Genomic DNA, 20,102 nt, shown 5'->3' with positions numbered 1-20,102 from the left:
TGCTGCTCTTGTTTAATTTATAGTCTGGTAGTGGAGGCCAAATTTACCGAACATTTCACGCAAACGACAGTAAAAATGTGTCTCAAAATTGCTATGAAAAAGAGGTAGAAAGCAGCATGCACCTGGCCAGGGAGGTCAGGGAAGGCTTCCCGGAGGAAGTGACACTTGAGCTAAAATCTAAACAATTAGGTGAAGAGAGGCAGGAATGGCATTCCAAAGGGAATAGCAGCAGGAGGGAACACAGAGAGCCAACACAGCTGGAGCTGCAGGCTGAAGGGGTAAGTTCTCAGTAGCTGGATCTTTCTGGCTTTGTAGGCCACGCTAGGGAACCTTCCCTCCTTTTATCCTAAGAACAGTGGGAAGGCTCTGAAGAAGTTTAAGCAGGTTATTTGCTCAGAGTGGCGATAAGAAGGGTGAAAATGACAACGTCATCTTTTCAAAGAATGGCCTGGAATGAGTCCAGGTGTCTGCCAGAGTTACAAAATACCATTCGGTTTTGTAGAGCCACATGAAGACATGTTCCCAGCCTCTGCATGAAGATACATTTGGGGGACATCTCAAAGTGGGGCTGGCCCAGATTGCAGCCATGGACATCTCACGGGGCAACCATAGAGATAACAAAGCTGTGATCCGCTATCTTCCTTGGCTTTATCATCCCCCCTCTGCAATGCAGCAAGGGTAAGACCCTTACTATTCCGGGAATGAGGGTAAAGAAGGGAGGAGACACCCCTGAGTTTCCTCGGGCTCAGCTAGAGTTAATTAATACACTGAAGATTTATGACAGTGGAATATACTTGGTTAGGAAGATGGAAATCAGATCCCATCTCCTTACGTACTTGCTGACCCAGAATGCTCTCTGACATGCTGCTAAAAAATAAACCTGTCCTCCCACAAAAACCTCAATTGTCCTTTCATGAAGAATGAAAATTTTGAGCTTAGAATTACCACTTTAATGCTTGATTTCAACTAGTTAAGTAAATTAATAGGTATATATCAATATATTTGCCTTCAAGCAGCTTAGATTGTAGCTGGAACAAAAGCTATAGCAGGGACGAAATCGGTACCGTAAGATTGTACAAGCCCCTGACCCTGTCTTTTAGGGAGGCTAAAGAAGAGAGAGGCATGTATGGGTTTGTTGACTTGGGAACTCAGGGTAGGTTTGAGCCCGCCCTTTTGCGTGGTCAGCCTTCCTGTCCAGATGAAAAGTGTAGAGTGGGAATGAGAAGGGTAGGAGGAAAAGATCACTGGGGAGCAGGAAAATGGGCAGCTGTGTTATATCTCCTCATCTCTTTCCTCCCCTCTACTGGGGATGCCAGAGAAGAAATTTTTTTTTTTTTTGAGACGGAGTCTTGCTCTGTTGCCCAGGCTGGAGTGCAGTGGCACCATCTCAGCTAACTGCGACCTCCGCTTCCTGGGTTTAAACGATCCTCCTGCCTCAGCTCCCCCAGTAGCTGTGATTACAGGCACACACCACCACGCCCAGCTAATTTTTCTATTTTTAGTAGAGATGGGTTTTGCCATGTTGGCCAGGCTGATCTCGAACTTGTGACCTCAGGTGATCCACCCGCCTCGGCCTCCCAAAGCACTGGGATTACAGGCGTGAGCCACTGCACCCGGCCCACCAGAGAAGAAATTTCTAAAGACAGGAGTGGAAAGAGTTTAGAAAGAGAAGCTAGTCAGAGAGGCAGTCAGGCTTGTGGAAGAATGCTGTGTAATCCTGTGTCACCAAAGGCTGTTCTTTTCTCAAGAAGCTGAGATCCAGGATTAGAGTGGAAAACAAGAAAAACAGATACATCATTTTGTTGATACTCAATTGCCTTGGCGTTTTGTTTTATGTGATTGCCTGCAAGACCACACTTTCAATCCCTTCCTTCAATAAGCATTTGTTATGCACCCAATGAAACAGAAAACATAAAATCATCTTTAACACTCCTTCTTCTCTAATAGACCTAAAGAATTCATCGAGTGTGTCTCCCATATCCGACTGCTGTCCTGGCTGCTGCTGGGTTCCCTCACTCACAATGCAGTGTGCCCAAATGCCTCCTCTCCCTGCCTGCCCATTCCTCTGGATGCAGGCTCCCATGTTGCAGACCATCTTATTGTTATCCTGATTGGATTTCCAGAGCAATCAAAGGTAAGTGATTTCTGCAAGATTAAGACTGTATGCATCGCAATTGCTAATGGAAACCTTATCAGCCAATTATGTTTCTTCTGAGAAGAAAATGCATCTTATCACTTGCCCTCCTGTGGATGTTAGAAACACAACTTTGTGCTAATGTCTTATTTAAAGTTGTTTAGATTCCCAGACTGTCTTTCCCCCCGCCCCCAAATTGTTTTTCAGCTTACTTTTATGAAGATAAATCATGGAGTCAAGCAAGATTTGGCTTCCCAGGCATTTCTGTCTCAAAATAATGAAGAGAAATAAAAGGCTAGAAATATAATCAAAATTCTGTGATCAGTTTTTAAAACCAGAGACAAAACGGAGGAAAATTTATTCTCTCTCTAATTCTTCATGTACCATCTTTTCAACAGAAATCTCTAGAGATACAGGAAAATACAAAATGAAAACAAGAAGGCCAGTTGGGAACTCACTAAAGCACACATTGGCATGACCTACACAGGGGAACTTTGTAAATTGCAGAGACAGATGATGTGCTAAAGGAAGAAAGTAGACCCAAGGCAGGCACCAGTCATGAGCCCTTCAGGGCAAACCAGACACATTGGTACTAATCAGCTCCGAGGAGCCAGGGGACCTTCACAGAGCTTCGGCAAGTTCTGGGAGGTCACAGTGGCCTTGGGGACAGCTCGGGTTTGGGACAGGGCAAGCTGACAATGTGATAAAATGGCACACCCATCCCAATGATCCAAATGATGTTCACAAAAGGAATTAGGCAGTCGATTCCTAATATTTCTACTCAGATCCGGGTTTGATTCCTAACTATGGTACTTGTGATTTTGTGAGCTTGACAAGTGTGTCTAACCTCTCTGTTATTCAGATTTTCATCTGTGAAATAGACGAGGGGATGGTTGGAGAGTGATGGAGGTGATCTAGGAAAAGCCTTTGGCGCCATCTCTGGTGTGTTGTAGGTGCTCTGTCTGCACGTGCTTCCCGCTAGGAGGAGGATCTCTGCTGCTGCTGCTGTGATTATGAACTTCTGGGCAGTGTATTCACGTATATCACCTCCTTTACTCCCACACTTTGAAGAGACTACTATTATCCCCATTTTACAGATGAGGAAACATCCTAACATGGCAGAATGATTATTCTCCCTAATCTAGTTTAGGGATGGGAATGTCAGTTTCATTAAAGGGCAAGGGGGTGGGTAGATTTCTTCAGCAAATTAAGGTGCCTTCTCTTCAAAAATGTGCTTTGTTCTCTGAGCACACTCCCACTGGTGGAGAAGAGAGCAGAGCAGATAGTTTTAAGGTGATGAATCATGACTTTGTAACTCTGAGATAACGTTATGCCTTTGTACTTCCCCTGTGCTCTCTGGCAAGACTGAAGCCATGCGGGGAGGGCTCCATAGAGGGCCACAGCCTGCTGGGATGCAATGCACCAATGCCGTCTTCTTCCTTTTCAGACCTCCGTGCTGCACATGTGCTCCCTCTTCCACGCGTTCATCTTTGCTCAGCTCTGGACAGTGTATTGCGAGCAAAGTGCTGTCGCTACAAATCTCCAAAATCAGAATGAATTCAGCTTCACGGCGATACTGACAGCACTAGAATTTTGGAGTAGGGTGACACCCAGCATCCTTCAGCTAATGGCCCATAACAAAGTGGTGAGTCCACGGACGAGTTTCCCTTCTGAGATGGAATCTCAAAGTGTCCACACCACTCCTAATCCTCACACTCCCTGTTTTCACAGATCTCAGTTGTAAGGTTATATAAATGGATCAGGGATTTGTTACCTTATAAGCTGGATGTTCTGCTTGCATAAGCATTTTGATTAAAAACGAAATAAACAATAGTTCAAGAGATCTATTGTACACCGTGGTGACTACAGTTAGTAACAATATATTCTATACTTGAAAATTGCTACGAGGAGATTTCAAGTGTTCTCACCACAAAAAATAAGTATGTAAGGCAATGTACATGTTAAATAGCTTGATTTAGCCATTCCACAATGTATATATCTCTCAAAACTTTTATATTGATATATAAATATTAAAAAAGCAAACAAGTACAGTTATTAATATTAAAAACAATTTTTATTTTTTCTGCCTGACATCAAATGTATGTTGTATGAAATATCTACCTTGAAGGGTTGTTTGATGCTATAATGTCAGAGGGTTAGGAGTGAAATTCATATTACTTGAGGATTTCAAAGCAATTTGGAAAAACCTTAGCCAATTAGGTAGTCTGTTTGTGGTGGTTTAAGAGTAGACTGATTATAGGTGTTCATTCCACTCAAGCCTCAAAGCCTGAAAAGAGCCTCACCTTTTCAAGCTGGCTTATAGGATCTATGCTCCCCAATCTTCAAATCCAGTACTATTGAATATAGCAGCTACCAAGAGAGGGACTGTTCCAGAGCTCATTGGAAAATGTCTGGGGTATGGCTAGCCTAAGCCCACTTCATTGAACCAGTGTGGAGTATTCATCCTGGAGTCAAGGTTGGAGGATATATGGAAGGAATTTACAAGGGAGTCCTTTGGTTCTGACTGTGTATTGGAGGAGGACTCTCAGCTGGGAAAGCTGCAACCAATGTCTTGTTATGGGGACACCATCAGTAGAGTTCTTGTTTGTGAGGAGCAGGGGACCTGGAGGGACATCATAATGATGATTCCATTGTGCCCTGAAACCCAACACTGCACTGCCCATAAAAGGCATTCAGGAAATTTTTTTTAACTGATAGAATAATAGTCTAAGAAGTGTTTTCTTTTGGTTCTTAATTAGAAAGGGGATTGTATATTTCCTTTAGTGAAGCGCTTTGTTCTTTAGAGATGCAAATGATACAGGCAATTCTACGTGTAGAGAGATGTCTTAGTTCAATTTAAAGGAAGTTTATGTGAAAATCTTAGCGTTTGAATAGTTCTGTTATGGAAAATAATTACATTTATTGGATCACAGATTCTAGGACTAATGAAGAATTTGGAGATCAAACATTCTATTCTGTTATTTCACAGACAACAAAACTGAGGCCTTAAACTTAAGCTAGAGATTAAAATTTTTCCTTCTATCATTAGTTTTTTGATACCAAGAAATACCTCTCCTCCAAATCACTCTCCATATTTAAATGTTACAAATGAATTTGTTGCACATGAATTTTATGCAAATGATATTACAAAAGAATTTGAATTAAATTCATTCTGAAAATTTTGTTAAACCATATAAGCCAGTCTGGTAAAATCTCCCTGGAATATTTAAAATCCAGCCGTAGGAATTTCTGATGAGGGACATCACTTCTACTGTCTTTGAACTGTCGTAAGCATGGCTACCTTGTCCTACGGAGAATAAAGCCTCAGAAGCAGATCTGCAGTAAACTAAACAGTTATTGCTGATGAAGACACTGTGTAGAAAGGATCAAGATTGAGAAAGGATCAAGATATTACTGGGAACGTTGATGTGAAAATTACCCTATTCTAATGTAAATCCCCTTACCTTGCAAAAGATATCCAGAAAACCGAGGAAAATAGTCTGTAATTGTCTGACTTTGTATCTGGTGCTTTCTCTAAGACTAATTTAGTATCAAATAATATTATTTTAAATCATTATATGGTGTATAAAAGTAATACAAGCATCTGTCATCTCCCCTCCCTGGGTACCCTCCTCTCAAACAGACTAGTGTGATACAGAACTCTTACACCCAAAGAGTTCCATAGTTAGAAATGAAGGAAACAGAGGCCATTTATCCTCTGGTGTGAGTCAGTGCAGTGCAGATTAGTGAGATCAATGCCTGAATTCCATTGGCAACCCTAAGTTGAATGAGGGAGGCATGACAATTACCAAGCCTCTGGAGCTTTTTTAAAATTCTTTTTCTGGTTTGAAGTTTCAGAGGTGAATGACCACCACTGCCAGTGGTCTCCTATGGTCATTACGCAGAAAGACCTGTGGGCACAGGACATCGGTTTTCTGCGGCTGCAAACTAGTTTGCAAGGTTTCGATATCACTAGGAATGGAATTAACTTTCATGTTTGTTGTTTCAGATGGTGGAAATGGTGTGTCTCCATGTGATTAGTTTAATGGAGGCATTGCAGGAATGCAATTCGACCATTTTTGTCAAGGTAGGAAAACCTTATGATTTTTATAAACCACTTCTTACTGCTAAAAACAAATGTGAATTTATGTTGAAGGTACTTTCTGAAGAGAGTTAGTTTTAACATTCAGAGTGGGGGTTGGAGAATTCAGGCTCCTATAACAACCCTTTACCAAATGGTTATTGCATTAATTTTGCTTTTGGTCTACCACTGTGACCAACTTCGCCTGGGTTAAATCTATCAGACCAGGCCAGGCATGGTGGCTCATGCCCATAGTCCCAGCATTTTGGGAGGCTGAGGCAGGAGGATTGCTTGAGCCCAGAAGTTTGAGACCAGCCTGGGCAATATAGTGAGACCTTGTCTCTACCAAAAAAAAAAAAAAAAGTAACACAGGTCCTGAAAATATTACTGGGGAATATTGATGTGAAAATTACCCTATTCTAATATCAATCACCTTACCTTGCAAAAGATATCCAGAAAACCAAAGAAAATAGTCTGTAATTATCTGACATGGTATCTGGTGCTTTCTCTAAGACAAATTAATTTAGTTTCAAATAATATTATCTTAAATCATTATACAGTGTATAAAAGTAATTCAAGCATTTGTCATCTACCCTCCCTGGGTACCCTCCTCTCATCAGAAACAGACTAGTGTGATACAAAAACGAAACAGCAGAGAACTTGGTTTCCCACTCCGTTTATCTTTCTGCCTCCCCTCTTTTTCCTTTCCTTCCTATCATTCCACCTCTTTGTCTCTCTGATCCTTCTTCCTCTCCTTGTATCTCTTCTTGTATTTCTTTATCTTTCACCTCTACATTCTATTATCTTGGCCACCGTCACCAACCACCATCACCACCCACTAGTGGGCATCAACTTGGAACCTCATAACTTGCTGTTTCATTCCTTGGTTAACTCCACTCTTCAACAAAGAACGTTTGTCACATTCACTCACACTACGCTGAAGAAAAGCAGCCCATTTTCAGGGAAAACTTGACTGTTACCAGAACAGAAAAAGATCATTGGCTCAAATGGGCTAGCTATATGATATCTAGCTTGATAATAGCAAAAGTCAACACTGTTGGAGTGCAGTGGTGCAATAATATACATATGGCAAATGGTACATATTTAAAACGTGCAGTTTGATAAGTCTTGACTTACGTTATACCATGCACCATGATCAAGACAATGAACATATCCATCACCTCCAAAAGTTTTTTCACGCCAGGCGTGGTGGCTTATGCCTGTAATCCCTACACATTGGGAGGCCGAGGTGGGCAGATCACTTGAGGCCAGGAGTTCAAGACCAGCCTGGCCAACATGGTGAAACACCATCTCTACTAAAAATACCAACATCAGCCAGGCATGGTGGCGCATACCTGTAATCCCAGCTACATGGGAGGCTGAGGCAGGAGAATTGCTTAAACCCGGAAGGGGAGGTTGCAATGAGCCTAGATTTTGCCACTGCACTCCAGCCTAGGCAACAGGATGAGACTTTGTCTCAAAAAAAAAAAAAAAAAAAAGCAAACAAACAAAAAAATAACTTTTTTTCATACCCCTTTATAATCTTTTGGTTGGGTTACTCTTCTCCCTGTCCCCAGACAACTACTGACCTGCTTTCTGTCGCTATAGATCAGTTGGCACTTTCTAGAATTTTCTTTAAGTTGATTCATACAGTATATACTTTTTTTTACCTTCTTGCACTTGTAATAATTATATTGCGATTAATCCATGTTATTGCATATATCAGTGGACTGTTATTTTTTATTTCAGAGTAGTAGTCCATTGTATGAATATACCACATTTTGCTTATTCATTTATCAGTTATTTGATATCTAGGGGGTTTCCAGTTTGGGGCTTTTACAAATAAATCTGCTATGAAGATTCATGAAGATGTCTTTGTGTACATATATGCTTTCATGTATGTTGGGCAAATACCTAGGAGTAGAATGTCTGGGCCATGTGACAGATGTATATTTACCTTTAAAAAAATTGTTTTCCAAACCATTTTCCAAAGCTGTTGTGCTCTGTTACATACAGTATATGAACAGTATATGAGCATTCCCAGTCCTTCCACATCTTTGTCAACACTTGGCATAGTCAATCTTTAGTATTAATTATTCTAAGAGTTGTGTACTGGTATCTTGTTGTGGTTTTAAATAGCATTTTCCTGTTTGCTAATGACATTACGCATCTTTTCATGTACTTATTTGCTGTCCATATGTCTGCTTGGTGAAGTATCTGTTAAAATTATTTGCTCATTTTTTATTGGGTTGGGTTGTTTCCTGATTACTGAAGTTTGAGATACAAGTCCTTTATCAGGTGTGTGATTTGCAAAGATTTTTCTCTGTGGTTCATCTTTGGAATTCTTATTTTGATGAAGTACCATTTACCAATTTTTTTCTTTTACGAATCATGCTTTTGATGTTGTATTTTAAAAAATCTTTGCCTAACCCAAAAATAATAAAGAGTTTCATTTGTGTTTTATTCTAAGTGTTATCTATGTTTTCACTTGGGTGTTAGTTTATGTCTGTGATCTATTTTGAGTTAACTTTTGTATATGGTGTGAGGTACGGATTGAGGTACCTTTTATGTATATGGATAGTCAGTTATTCCAACATCATTGTTAAAAATGCTATACTCTCTCCATCAAATTGCCTTTGCACTTTTGTCAAAAATCAAATAACTATACAATTCTATTTCTGGCTTCTTGATTCTGTCCCATTGATCTCTATTTCTTTATTTTTGTTTTTATTTTTTTTCCTGAGACAGAGTCTCACTCTGTCACCCAGGCTGGAGTGTAGTGGCACAATCTCGGCTCACTGCAACCTCCATCTCCCAGGTCCAAGTGATTCTCCTGCCTCAGCCTCCTGAACAGCTGGGATTACAGACACCTACCACCATGCCCAGCTAATTTTTGTATTTTTAATAGAAACAGGTTTCACCATGTTGGTCAGGCTGGTCTCAAACTCCTGACCTCAGGTGATCTGCCCACCTTGGCCTCCCAAAGCACTGATATTACAGGTTTGAGCCACCATGCCCAGCCAGATCTCTGTCTATTTTTATAACACACTGCATTACTATAGCTTTATAATATTCCTTGAAATCAGGTAGTGTCAGCCTTCTAAATTCATTCATCTTTTTCAAAGTTGTTTGGCTATTCTAGGTCCTTCGCAGTTCAAGATAAATTTTTAAATTGGTTTGTCAATTTCTACAAAAAGATTGTTAGGGGCTGGACACAGTGGCTCATGCCTGTAATCCTAGTGCTTTGGAGGGCTGAGGAGGATTGCTTGGGACCAGGAGTTGAAGACCAGCCTGGACAGCCTGGTAGCATATTGAGACCCTGTCTCTACCCTGCAAAAGAATTTTTTAATTAGCTAGGTATGGCAGCGCATGCCTGTAGTTCTAGCTACTTGGGAGGCTGAGGTGGAGCACAATGATTTGAAACTTTTCTAAGTGATTAGTGCTATAAATTTTCCTCTAAGCACTGGTTTAGCTGCATCTTACAATTTGTCATATTGTGTTCTCATTTTTATTCAGTTCAAAATACTTTCTAACTTCTCTTTTGCTTTCTTTCTGGCATTGATTATTTAGAACGATATTGTTTTACTTCTAAATATTTAAAGATTTCCGGAGATTTTTCTGTTATGGATTTGTAATTCTAATGTATCACAGAATATACTTTATATAATTTGATTCATTTTAAATTATTGAGACTTGCTTTATGGTCCAGAAAATTGTGTATCTTAGTAAATGCTCTGTGTGCACTAGAAAAGAATGTGTCTTCTGCTGTTGTTGCTTGGAGTTTCCTAAGTAAGTTAGTTCAAAGTTGTTGATTGTATTGCTCAAGTCTTCTATGTCCCTCTTGTTATGTCTGTCAACTTATTCTACCAATTATTGAGAAAGGGGTATTGAAATATCTCTGAATGTGGATTTACTTTTGCTTAATGTATTATGAAGCTCTGTTATTACGCTTATAAGTGTTTAGCATTGCTATATCTTCCTAATGAATTGAAATTATAAAGTGTCCCTCTTCGTCTTTGGTAATATTTTTAGTTTAGTTTAGTTTTTTTTTTTTTTGAGATGGGGTCTTGCTCGCCCAGGCTGGAGTGCAGTGGTACAATCTTGGCTCGCCACCACCTCTGTCTCCCGGGTTCAAGCAATTCTTGTGCTTCAGTCTCCTGAGTAGCTGGGACCACAGGCGCCCGCCGCCATGCCCAGCTAATTTTTGTATTTTTAGTAGAGACGGGGGTTTCTCCATGTTGGCCAGGCTGGTCTTGAACTCCTGACCTCAAGGGATCTGCCCACCTGAGCCTCCCAAAGTGCTGGGATGACAGACATGAGCCATCGTGCTCAGGCTGAAAAAACTTGGAGGTGATGGATATGTTCATTATCTTGATTGTGGTGCATGGCATAATGTAAGTCAAAACTTATCAAACTGGGCATTTTAAATATGTACCATTTACCATATGTGCATTATTGCACCACTGCACTCGAACAGGGTTGACTTTTGCTATATCAAATTAATGAATATTACCCATCTTTGGTAATATTTATGTATAAAACAGTCTGGCTTTCTTTTGACTAATGATAGGATGGTACATATTTTTTTCATCTTTTTACTTTTAACTATCTATGTCTTTGTATTTAAACTGCATTTCTTATAGGCAGCATAAAGTTGGATGTTGCTTTTAAAAAAAATCCAATCTGACAGTCTCTTCCTTTTGATTGAGGTTTTTAGATCATTTTCATTTAATGTGTTTTGCGATATTGTTGGGTTTAAATCTATTATCTTACTGCTTGTTTTCTATATTTCACATCTGTTCTTTGTCTCCTGTCCTCTCTTTTTGTGCCTTCTTTTGGATTAAGGTTTTTATGATTAAATTTTGGATATAATTTCCTTTTCTTTGTCTAATTAAGATAAACTGAAATGGCAACTAAGATAATTAACTTGAGAACTTCCTTTTTTTCAAACATTAGCATTTAGTGCTCTAAATTTCCTTTCGATACTGTTTTAGCTACTTTCCCCCAGATTTTGAGAGAGTCTCATTTCCATTCAGATCAAAATGTTAATTTCCAGTTTGGTTTCTTCTTTGCCCCTTAAGTTGTTTAGAAGTGTGTTTTTAAATTATCTTTTAGCTGTATGTCTTTGTTGTTGTGTTAGTGGTTGATTCAGAGTTTATAGTATATATTTTTAATCACAGTCTGCCTTCAAGGAATATTATACCACCTCATGTATTGTATAAGAACTGTACAATAATATACCTCCATTTCCCACCTCCTGACTTTGTGCTATTATTGTCATACATTTTCTATATATTTTATAAAGCAAATCATACATTATTATTTTTGCTTTAAACAGTTGATTATCTCTTAAAGAGATTTTAAACAAGTTTTATGTTCACTCATATTTGCTATAATTGCCATATTTATATTTACCATTTTAGTGCTCTTCATTTCATTCCATAGATCTAAACATTCATCTTTCCTTCTGCCCAAAGGATTTTCTGTAAAGTCTCCTGTGCAGGTCAGCTGGTGATTAATTGTTTTAGCTTTTGTATGTCTCAGAAGCCTTATTTTGCTTTCATTTTTGAAAGAAAATTTCACTGGGTATTGAATTCTAGATGGATGGTTTTGGAGGGTTTTTTTTCAATACTTTAAAGACCTTGCTCCTCCATTGTCTTTTTGCTTATATTGTTTCCAACAAGAAATCTGTCATTCTTATCTTTTTTGTCTGTATGTGATATGTCTTTTTTCCTCTGTTGTCTTTGCCACTATGGTTAAGCAATTTGATGATGCTATGCCTTGGTAGAGTAGAGTTTTCTTCATATTTCTGGTGCTTGGGTTTGGTGAGCTTCTTGATCTTTGGATTTGTAGTTTTCATTAGATTTGGAAAAATATCAGCCATTGTTTCTTCAAATATTTTATTCAGTGCCTCTACTCAACATGCTCAATCTTTCTTCTACCTTCTTGACCATATTGAATATAGTTATCATAACTGTTTTAATGTCCTTGTCTACTAGTTCTGTTATCTGTGTCATTTTTGTTTTATTTTCTGTTAACAGATTTTTCTCCTCATTCGTGTGTTTCTTTTGTTGTTGTTGTTTCTTAGCATGCCTGGTAATTTTTTATTGTATTCTTAACATTGTTAATTTGACTTTCTTGGGTGATGGATATTTTTGTATTCATATAAAATATTCTTAAGCTGTATTCTGTGACGTAGTTACATAACTTACAAATATTTTTATCCTTCTGAGGCTAACATTTAAGCTTCGTTAGGTGTTGATCAGAGCAGCAATTTTTGTAGGGTGCATAGTTCTTCACTGCTGCTGCTGTATACCACTGTCCTTATCAGTACTTTCATGATGTTCTATGAGTTATAAGATTTTTCCACTCTGACTAATAGGAACACAAAATATTCTTGACCCTATATAATCACCAGGGGATTTTTTTCCTTCTAAGATTTTCTGGTTGTTTTTTCTCCAGTATTGGATAGTTTTTATAACTTGCATGCACTGGTCAGCACTCAGCTGAAGACTCAGGGGGATCCCTTTTCAGATCTTTGGAGTTGTCTCTCTCTCTGTAGATCTCTCCTGTCCAGTACTCTACCTTGCAAACTGTAGTCACTTTGACCTCCCAGGGCTCCTGGCTACATCTCCTCACTCAGGAAGACTGCAGGCTCCACCTGCATTCCTGCTGCCAGTGCTATGCCTGAAAACTCTCTCTAGGCAGTGAGCTGGAATACCTGCAGGGCTCACCTGGTTTGTTTTCTTTCCCTCAGTGATCTCTGTCCTGCATTTCTTGATGCTCAATACCTGAAAAACATTGTTTTTTATAGTTTGTCTGGATTTTTAGTTGTTCCAGGCAGGAGGGTAAATCTGGTCTTTGTTACTCCATCTTGGCTGAAAGAGAAAGTTTCATCACCAATTTTAATTTTGAGGGCTGGAATAAGCAGGATTGAAATGAGTACAGTCCAACCAGGCAGGAAGTCTTCCATTTGTTCTATAGCATGAACCAAGATAAGAGGAAGGGTATCACTTTTATTTTTGTGAAAACCTATTTTTTAAATGTCCTTCAGTTTTCAGGATATTGTTTCTGAAGAGGGGGAAAAAAAACCAACCAACTTTACTCCATTGTAACATTGCAGAGCCCAAAATAAATTATATCTAGTTCTTACTGACAGATTTGTAGGAGCCACTAGCAAAAAAAGAATGAAAATTAAAGTTATTCAGTAAGTCAGATTAACATTCCTGAAATAGGATGATGGCTGGGTTATATAATGTCATCAATAATGATGAGCTTTAACTGGATGCCTTTAGTCACGTGATTTGCAAATCACAAACCTGAAGGTCCCTTGCAGGTATATTTTAGAATCACATGGTCATAGATTACATCAATGGGGAAATAATAAAAACTCTTTTAGACCAACATCACTATTCCCCTTGCTTGCTTCACATGGACCCTTAGCCCCAGTGGCAGCACTGGGAAAGGTATCCACCCAGGGACAGGGTACTCTGTACTCCCTGACCCTACTCTTCCCAAGTCCCTCACAATTCTTAACAGGAGGTTAGTTTGGGTATTTCCCAAATATCAAGAGGCGTATGGGCCCACTTCCATATTAAATAGTCAAAGGTCAACGAAGTCTATAACATCAGGACCCTCCAGGGCTTGCTTTTTGCTGTGCAGAAATTATAGGGAGAGACAGTTAGACTAGATAAATATTTTTTTTCCATTCAGAATGTCTAGAGGAGCCAGTCCTGGTAAGGGTCAGAGGGCACAGCCTTATCTGGTACCAACCTTTGTAATCCCACAGTTTTGTTATGAGGGTTGGGGGACACGGGGAGGCATGGAGAGGGTGGCATTTTCTGATATTTTCAGCTTTAGTCTCATTACATTTTCTGATACACACCATACTCCATTTCTAAACACAGTATTCATGTTAGAGACCAAGTATTAGCTAGCTGCAACAGAAACACTATGTTTAGGAATGTTTAGGAGTAAATGTCAATAGAAGTCAAATTAGTGAATTGTATACATCAACAGAATGTTAAAAGTCAAACAACAGCCAGATTTAGCCTTGGGAACAAAAACAGGGAGAGAAATGCAGCTTATCACTTCACCAAGTTCATTTTAAAGAAAATGTGATGAATTTAGTGAAACCAGCAGCTTATGGCTATGACTAACTTTGAACTCTGAGGTCATTCACATACTGTCCCCCATCCCAAAAAGCTCTCCTTCTTCTTTGGTTTTGTTCATTGCATCACTGTCCCCCAGTTTGCCCAGGTTAGAAACCTCTACCGCTTCTTTGACCTTTTTCCTCACTTGAAAGAGCAGACTCATCCTCAGATCCTCAAGATTTGTCTCTGCAGGCGGAATCCTTCCCCATCCCCAGAAACTGTCCCTGGTCTTCTCTGGACCACTGAGGCAACCTCCACAGTGGCTCTTGCCTCCATTCCCTGCCTCCTTCTTCACCCTAATCTGCAGACTGCTGCCACAGTGATCTTTCTGGAGCACTGTTCTGCTCATGGTCAATACAGCATCCTCTCTTCGGAAGTTGTATTGAATTTGGAATAAAATTCAGATCCCCTGATTTGGCATTTAGGGCCATCTGGTGGGCTAGGGGTGTGAACGCCTGGCCTGTGCTTTTCTAAACTTGTTTTTCATGGCCGTTTTCTAAGAGTCTCACACGTCAGCATCACGTGACTGTCTCCCGTCCCTGACTCTCTGCACACTCCCACCAATGAGCTTTGCCATGCCTTCTCTCTGCTTCCTGGAATGCCCTTGTTCTGGCTTCCCAGGACTACCAAGGTATTACAGTCTGGGTGGTTCAACCAACAGAAATGTATTCCCTGGAAGTTCTGGAGACCAGAAGGCTGAGATCAAGGTGTCGGCAGGGCTGGTTTCTTTTAAGGGATTAGAGAGAGAATTTGTTCCAGACCTCTCTCCTAGCTTCTGGTGGTTTGCTGGGTCTTTGGGGTTCCTTGGCTTGTAGGTCCCCATCTTCATCTTCACATAGCATGCTTTCTGTGTGTTTGTGTGTATGTGTCCTAACTCTACCCTTTTTATAGGGACACCAGTCATATTGGATTAGGGGCTCACCCTACTCAAGTATGACCCCATCTTAACTAATTTACATATTCAACAATCCCATTTCCAAAAAAGGTCACATTCTGATGCAGTGCAGATTAGGACCTCAATATAGATTTTAATGGGGCACAATTCATTCCATGACAACACTACTCCTTTATTTGAGTGGAGGGTTGGAAGGAATATGGAGTGAAATGATATGATGCATATTGGTGTATTAAGGATCTGAGAAGTACTGAAATAAAGAAACTAACATTTCCAAACCTATTGGATCGGAGTCCCCCTCCACCATTTAAAAGCTCTCCAAATTAGAGTTCCGTGGGACACACTTTGAGAAATGCCATATTCTGTCTCCGACTTCTGGATGCACAAGGCCATGAATATTTACTTAGATTCTAAAGGACTGAAACACGGAGGAGGGACCAAAGCAGAGAGAAGGAGCAGCTGCTGGAGGTCCTCAGGCCAGGGCACCCTATGACCGCCTCCCAGGAAGGACCACATCAGAGGGGCTGAGGGCCCATCAGAGAGGCAGCAGAGGGCCAGGGTTCTCTAGCAGGGACTTGCTGCTTAGCTGTGTGTACTCCCACACTCTGCAGACACCTGGCTCCATCTCACTGTATTCCACCTTCCAGATAGCAGCCAGGCATCTTGGAGTGGTCTTTCTCGCTCACTTAAGTGTTCCATCCACTGACCAGAGATATTTTCTTAATGACTACAGGCAAATAGAGTCGCCATTCCACTCAGACACTCAGTTCTAAAGATCCTGTGGAGGAAATTCTATTTCAAGAAAGTGAGGATTTAATTAAATAAATACACATTTAATTTCCTGTGCTTGGTAGCTTTCGAGAGACAATCAGTCATTTACTCTAAAGTGTGTATCTCAGGCACTCATGGGGCGCTTATTAACCTCCAAATGCCACTGGCTCAGCAGGGTTTGGCCTCAGAAAGACATTTTGCCGATAACAGGTAGCTCCGCAGCAGGGCCCACATCCGTGCGTGATGTGAAAGGGATTCAGTGTGGCCTGTTTTCCCTTGCAATGAGCAAAGCTTTGCGGAAGAATAGAGGACACTAATAATGAAGGTTTTGTCTTTCTCCATACAGCTGATACCTATGTGGTTGCCAATGATTCAGTCAAATATCAAGGTAAGTCACTCCCTGGGCTGATTGGAAGCTGGGTTTCCTGCAGAGAACGTATAACATTCCTAGGGATTGTTGATGCACCATTTACTATGCAGAAGGATGAATTCAACCTGCTCCTGGCCTTAGAGGGCTGATAATGCAGGAGACCTGTGGGCCAGGTAAGGGCTCTGCAGGCAGGGGGTGGCAGCAGGAGCCATTGTCCTACTGCTTGAGGTTGGTGAGGATGCAGGTGGAGGGTGGTATCCCAGGGTCTGAGTGAGCCTCAATCCACTGATGAGAGTACAGGCCAAGGCCGGGTGCAATGGCTTCCGTCTATAATCCCAGCACTTTGAGAGGTCAAGGTGGGAGGATTGCTTGAGGCCAGAAGTTGGAGACCAGCCTGGGCAACATAGTGAGACCCCATCTCTACAAAAGAATAAAAATTTAACTGGGTATGGTGGCATGCACCTGTGGTTCTAGCTACTTAGGAGGCTGAGGTGGGAGGATCACTTGGGAGCCCAGGAGTTCGAGGCTGCAGTGAGCTATGATCCTGCCACTGCACTCCAGCTTAGGCAACAGAGTGAGACCCTGTCTCTATTTTTAAAAAAGAAATCAAAGAAATATAAATTGGAAATGAAAAAATAAACTGTCACTATTTGCAGATAACAAGATCATGTATATATAGACAGAGCAAGACCCTGTCTCTCAAAAAAAAAAAAAAAAAATAGAATACCGACCCCTTGGAGGATACCCAGGCACATTCAGTGATGTGTCCTGGTTGCTAAAATTGATTTTCTAAGAAAGGACAACATTGAAGAAATGATAGGATTGAGCTACAAGGAACCTACTGCCTCATTTTATATCTGAAGAAATTTAGGACCAAAAGGAAGAGTGACTTGGTCAGGGCCTCACAGCCTGGAAGAGGAGATCCCGCCCGAATATATTTCCCAGCCCCAGGCTTTGCCTTGAGTGGCGCTTTGTCATTGTAGGGGCAAACATACTCTATGACCAGCAAACAGAGTTACTGGGCTTGACTTAAGATGGCAAAGCCAGCTGCCTGCTCCATCCAAACCGGGTCCTGTCTGTAGCACTAAGAGTGTTGGGGGGACGGGAGGAAAAGGTGGAAAGTTTTTTGCGGAGTTTCTTCTCCGAGTTGGGGAGGCATGCTAGTGGAAGGAAAGCGGTATGAACTCAGGGTACCCAGACACCAAAAGAGAAAAATGCGGCTGTCAACAATGACCTCAGCCTTTGAGTCCTGATTACGGCCTTGGTGCTATTTGTGGCGGCCGTTGGGGGCATGGGCACTGCTGAAAACTGCCTCTTGGTACTAGTTTTTTCTGTGGAAAGAGAGTTTCTTGCACTCTCAGCTTGAAGCATTTTAAATTGCCTCTCTTACCCCTTTCCTGGCTTAATGGCAATCTGTGGCGATTGCCCAGATGGCCAGGAGCAGGCCAACAAAACTCCCTAAGAAGCTTGTAGAAAGAAGAGAAGCTACCATCCTAGCTTCTTCATGTGCCAAGTTCTGTTCTCAGCACTCTTTTAACCCATTTGTCCTACACAACCCCCCTGAGTAAGTGTCACTATCCCCCCTTTACCCATGAGAAAACCCAAACACAGACCAATAAACCTTGTTCCCAAAGTCGCCTATAGAGGAGCCAGGCTTTGAACACAGGGAGCCTGGCAGCAGAGCCCGGACACTTCACCACCACACCAGGTCCCTGTCATAAATAGTTCACTGGGGCCAAGTTTATGTGTTAGCCCAGCACTGGTGTGGCAGCTTTATGTTTTCATTGCAGTGAGTCTGTCAAGATGGGCATGTCATTATTATGATGGGTTTGGGCCAGGATGACTCTAGAAAACACGGTGCAATCCCCTGCCCTGGGCACTGCCAGAGTAGAGAGTTTGCCTTCTTCAGGCCAGACAACCCTTGAGCCAAGCCTAAATTCTGCCTGCAAGAAGCCGCCCGGGTCAACACTCCCTGGGTTGCCCATGAAAAGAAATAAACTAAAACCTCTTGCCCTTTTTCTACAGCACTTATCTGCGGGACTCCAGCTTCGCCTCCAGGCTATTCAGAACCACGTGAACCACCACAGCCTAAGGACGCTGCCGGGCTCGGGCCAGAGCAGTGCTGGCCTGGCAGCCCTCCGCAAGTGGTTGCAGTGCACTCAGTTCAAAATGGCACAGGTGGAGATCCAGTCCTCGGAAGCAGCCTCTCAATTTTATCCTCTATGAGTGGACTCCTCGGCGCTCAGTGTCAACACTCTGGTTTAGCAATAATGGGTTTAAAAACAAACAATTTGATCCAAGCAGGTTGGGGAACATATTGGTACTGTACATTCTCTTTCTAGTTTAGTAAAAGATGTGCAAAGGCCAGAGAGGGCCGAAAATGAAGCTTTCTTGCTACACATATTTCTGATGACTCCTTGGGCTATCTGATTAAGTGTTTCCTTACATTATTTTTTAAAAACCAAATCATTTTTCTTTAACTAACTTCTATTTTTTTTAAGAAAAAAAAATAGACTGGTGGGTACTCACAGAAAAGTTGTATAAGTCCCCCTGTTGCTATTTTTGATGATAGAGAATAAATAGGGTTTTTGAAACCTTTGTAGTGTTTTTTCTTAAAATCCACTCTTGGCAATGCAATAAAAAAAACCGTCACCATAAGCCAGTGACACCTGACTGAAGCTTTTTGTCATTATCCTGGGAAAAGTGGCAGCTTGCAAGGAACATTACAAAGTGCACTTAGAAATTAGGTGGTTAAACTGTGCCAATTGTTTTCGTTGTTTTATAATATCATTTTCCAAAACTGTCCAGTAAGTTTTATTATTTTTAAAACTAGTTTTTCAACTCATTAGTTCTAGGCTGTACTCTCTTGTAAGCTTTATGATAACCACTTTAGTTTTGTGAATAATAAATTTTATTCTTTTGTTAATACTTGTATACAATTTAATTGAAAACTGTAGCTTGCACCCTGGACCAGATGAGTCCCTCACTGGCACAGCGCCCTGCACCTGGAGTGATGTTTCATAAAACGGAATTTTAATAGTGTAAGAGCACCAAGATTTCTCCGCACCTATACCTAGCGTTGGACTGTGCATTCCAAATGAAATTTCTCCTCTTTATCCCTGTAATGCACTGACTAACAGAAGACTTACTACACATTTAAACTGTATATTGACATGCTATTAAATGCATTTTTTATTATCTTTGTGAGCCTGGGGTTTTTTAAAACCAGTTTTTAGAGCTAGAGTTTAGTTCCTGACAACCATTCCTTCTAAGGTTCTACAGCTTCTAACTTCTCTTAAAACTGAAATTATGAAGAAGAAAAGGCTTTCTTGCAGGCCATTTGATGAGAAGAATACACAATTTGTTTGAAGCCCACCTCTAGGAAGGACTCTGAGGGCAAAAGACCTTTTTTTTTTAATGTTCGTTATTAAGAGGCTTCCTTTTTCTTCTGGGAGCTCTGAGATCTTAATGTTTCTCAGAGGAAAACAAGCCCTCAGATGTTTAATTGTTCATATGGGTTCTAGAAAGAGCGATCTTCAAATCTTCATCCTTATACAAATTGCAGGGGACCATTCAGGCTCAGTATGGAGAGTACAGAAGTGATCATTCTTCCTATCTGGCTAACAAACGCTTCAGAAAGGCCTCTTCCTGGTCAGAACCCTTCTCCGTCGCAGTCATGCTTGGCTGAGCTTCCGTGA

General features: G+C 40.9%; 1 protein-coding gene across 16 annotated transcripts in view; it reads left to right on the top strand.

The window, feature by feature from the left end:
- Positions 1 to 19,602, top strand: part of UNC79 (unc-79 homolog, NALCN channel complex subunit) — a 309,568-nt gene extending 289,966 nt beyond the window's left edge. For all 16 annotated transcript variants that reach the window (XM_063643951.1, XM_055288333.2, XM_055288335.2 and 13 more), the window contains 6 exons: positions 503 to 678; positions 1,948 to 2,134; positions 3,582 to 3,779; positions 6,144 to 6,221; positions 16,381 to 16,422; positions 18,430 to 19,602. In XM_063643951.1, the coding sequence (XP_063500021.1) occupies positions 503 to 678; positions 1,948 to 2,134; positions 3,582 to 3,779; positions 6,144 to 6,221; positions 16,381 to 16,422; positions 18,430 to 18,630 (882 nt within the window). In that variant the 3' untranslated portion in view covers positions 18,631 to 19,602. The remainder of the gene's footprint in view (positions 1 to 502; positions 679 to 1,947; positions 2,135 to 3,581; positions 3,780 to 6,143; positions 6,222 to 16,380; positions 16,423 to 18,429) is intronic.
- Positions 19,603 to 20,102: the final 500 nt, after the last annotated feature.

The sequence above is a fragment of the Symphalangus syndactylus genome, chromosome 8, assembly GCF_028878055.3.
Source record: "Symphalangus syndactylus isolate Jambi chromosome 8, NHGRI_mSymSyn1-v2.1_pri, whole genome shotgun sequence".
In the NCBI taxonomy this organism is placed as follows: domain Eukaryota; kingdom Metazoa; phylum Chordata; class Mammalia; order Primates; family Hylobatidae; genus Symphalangus; species Symphalangus syndactylus.
Note: the sequence above shows the minus strand (reverse complement) of the source record. Positions and strands in the feature narration are given on the sequence as shown.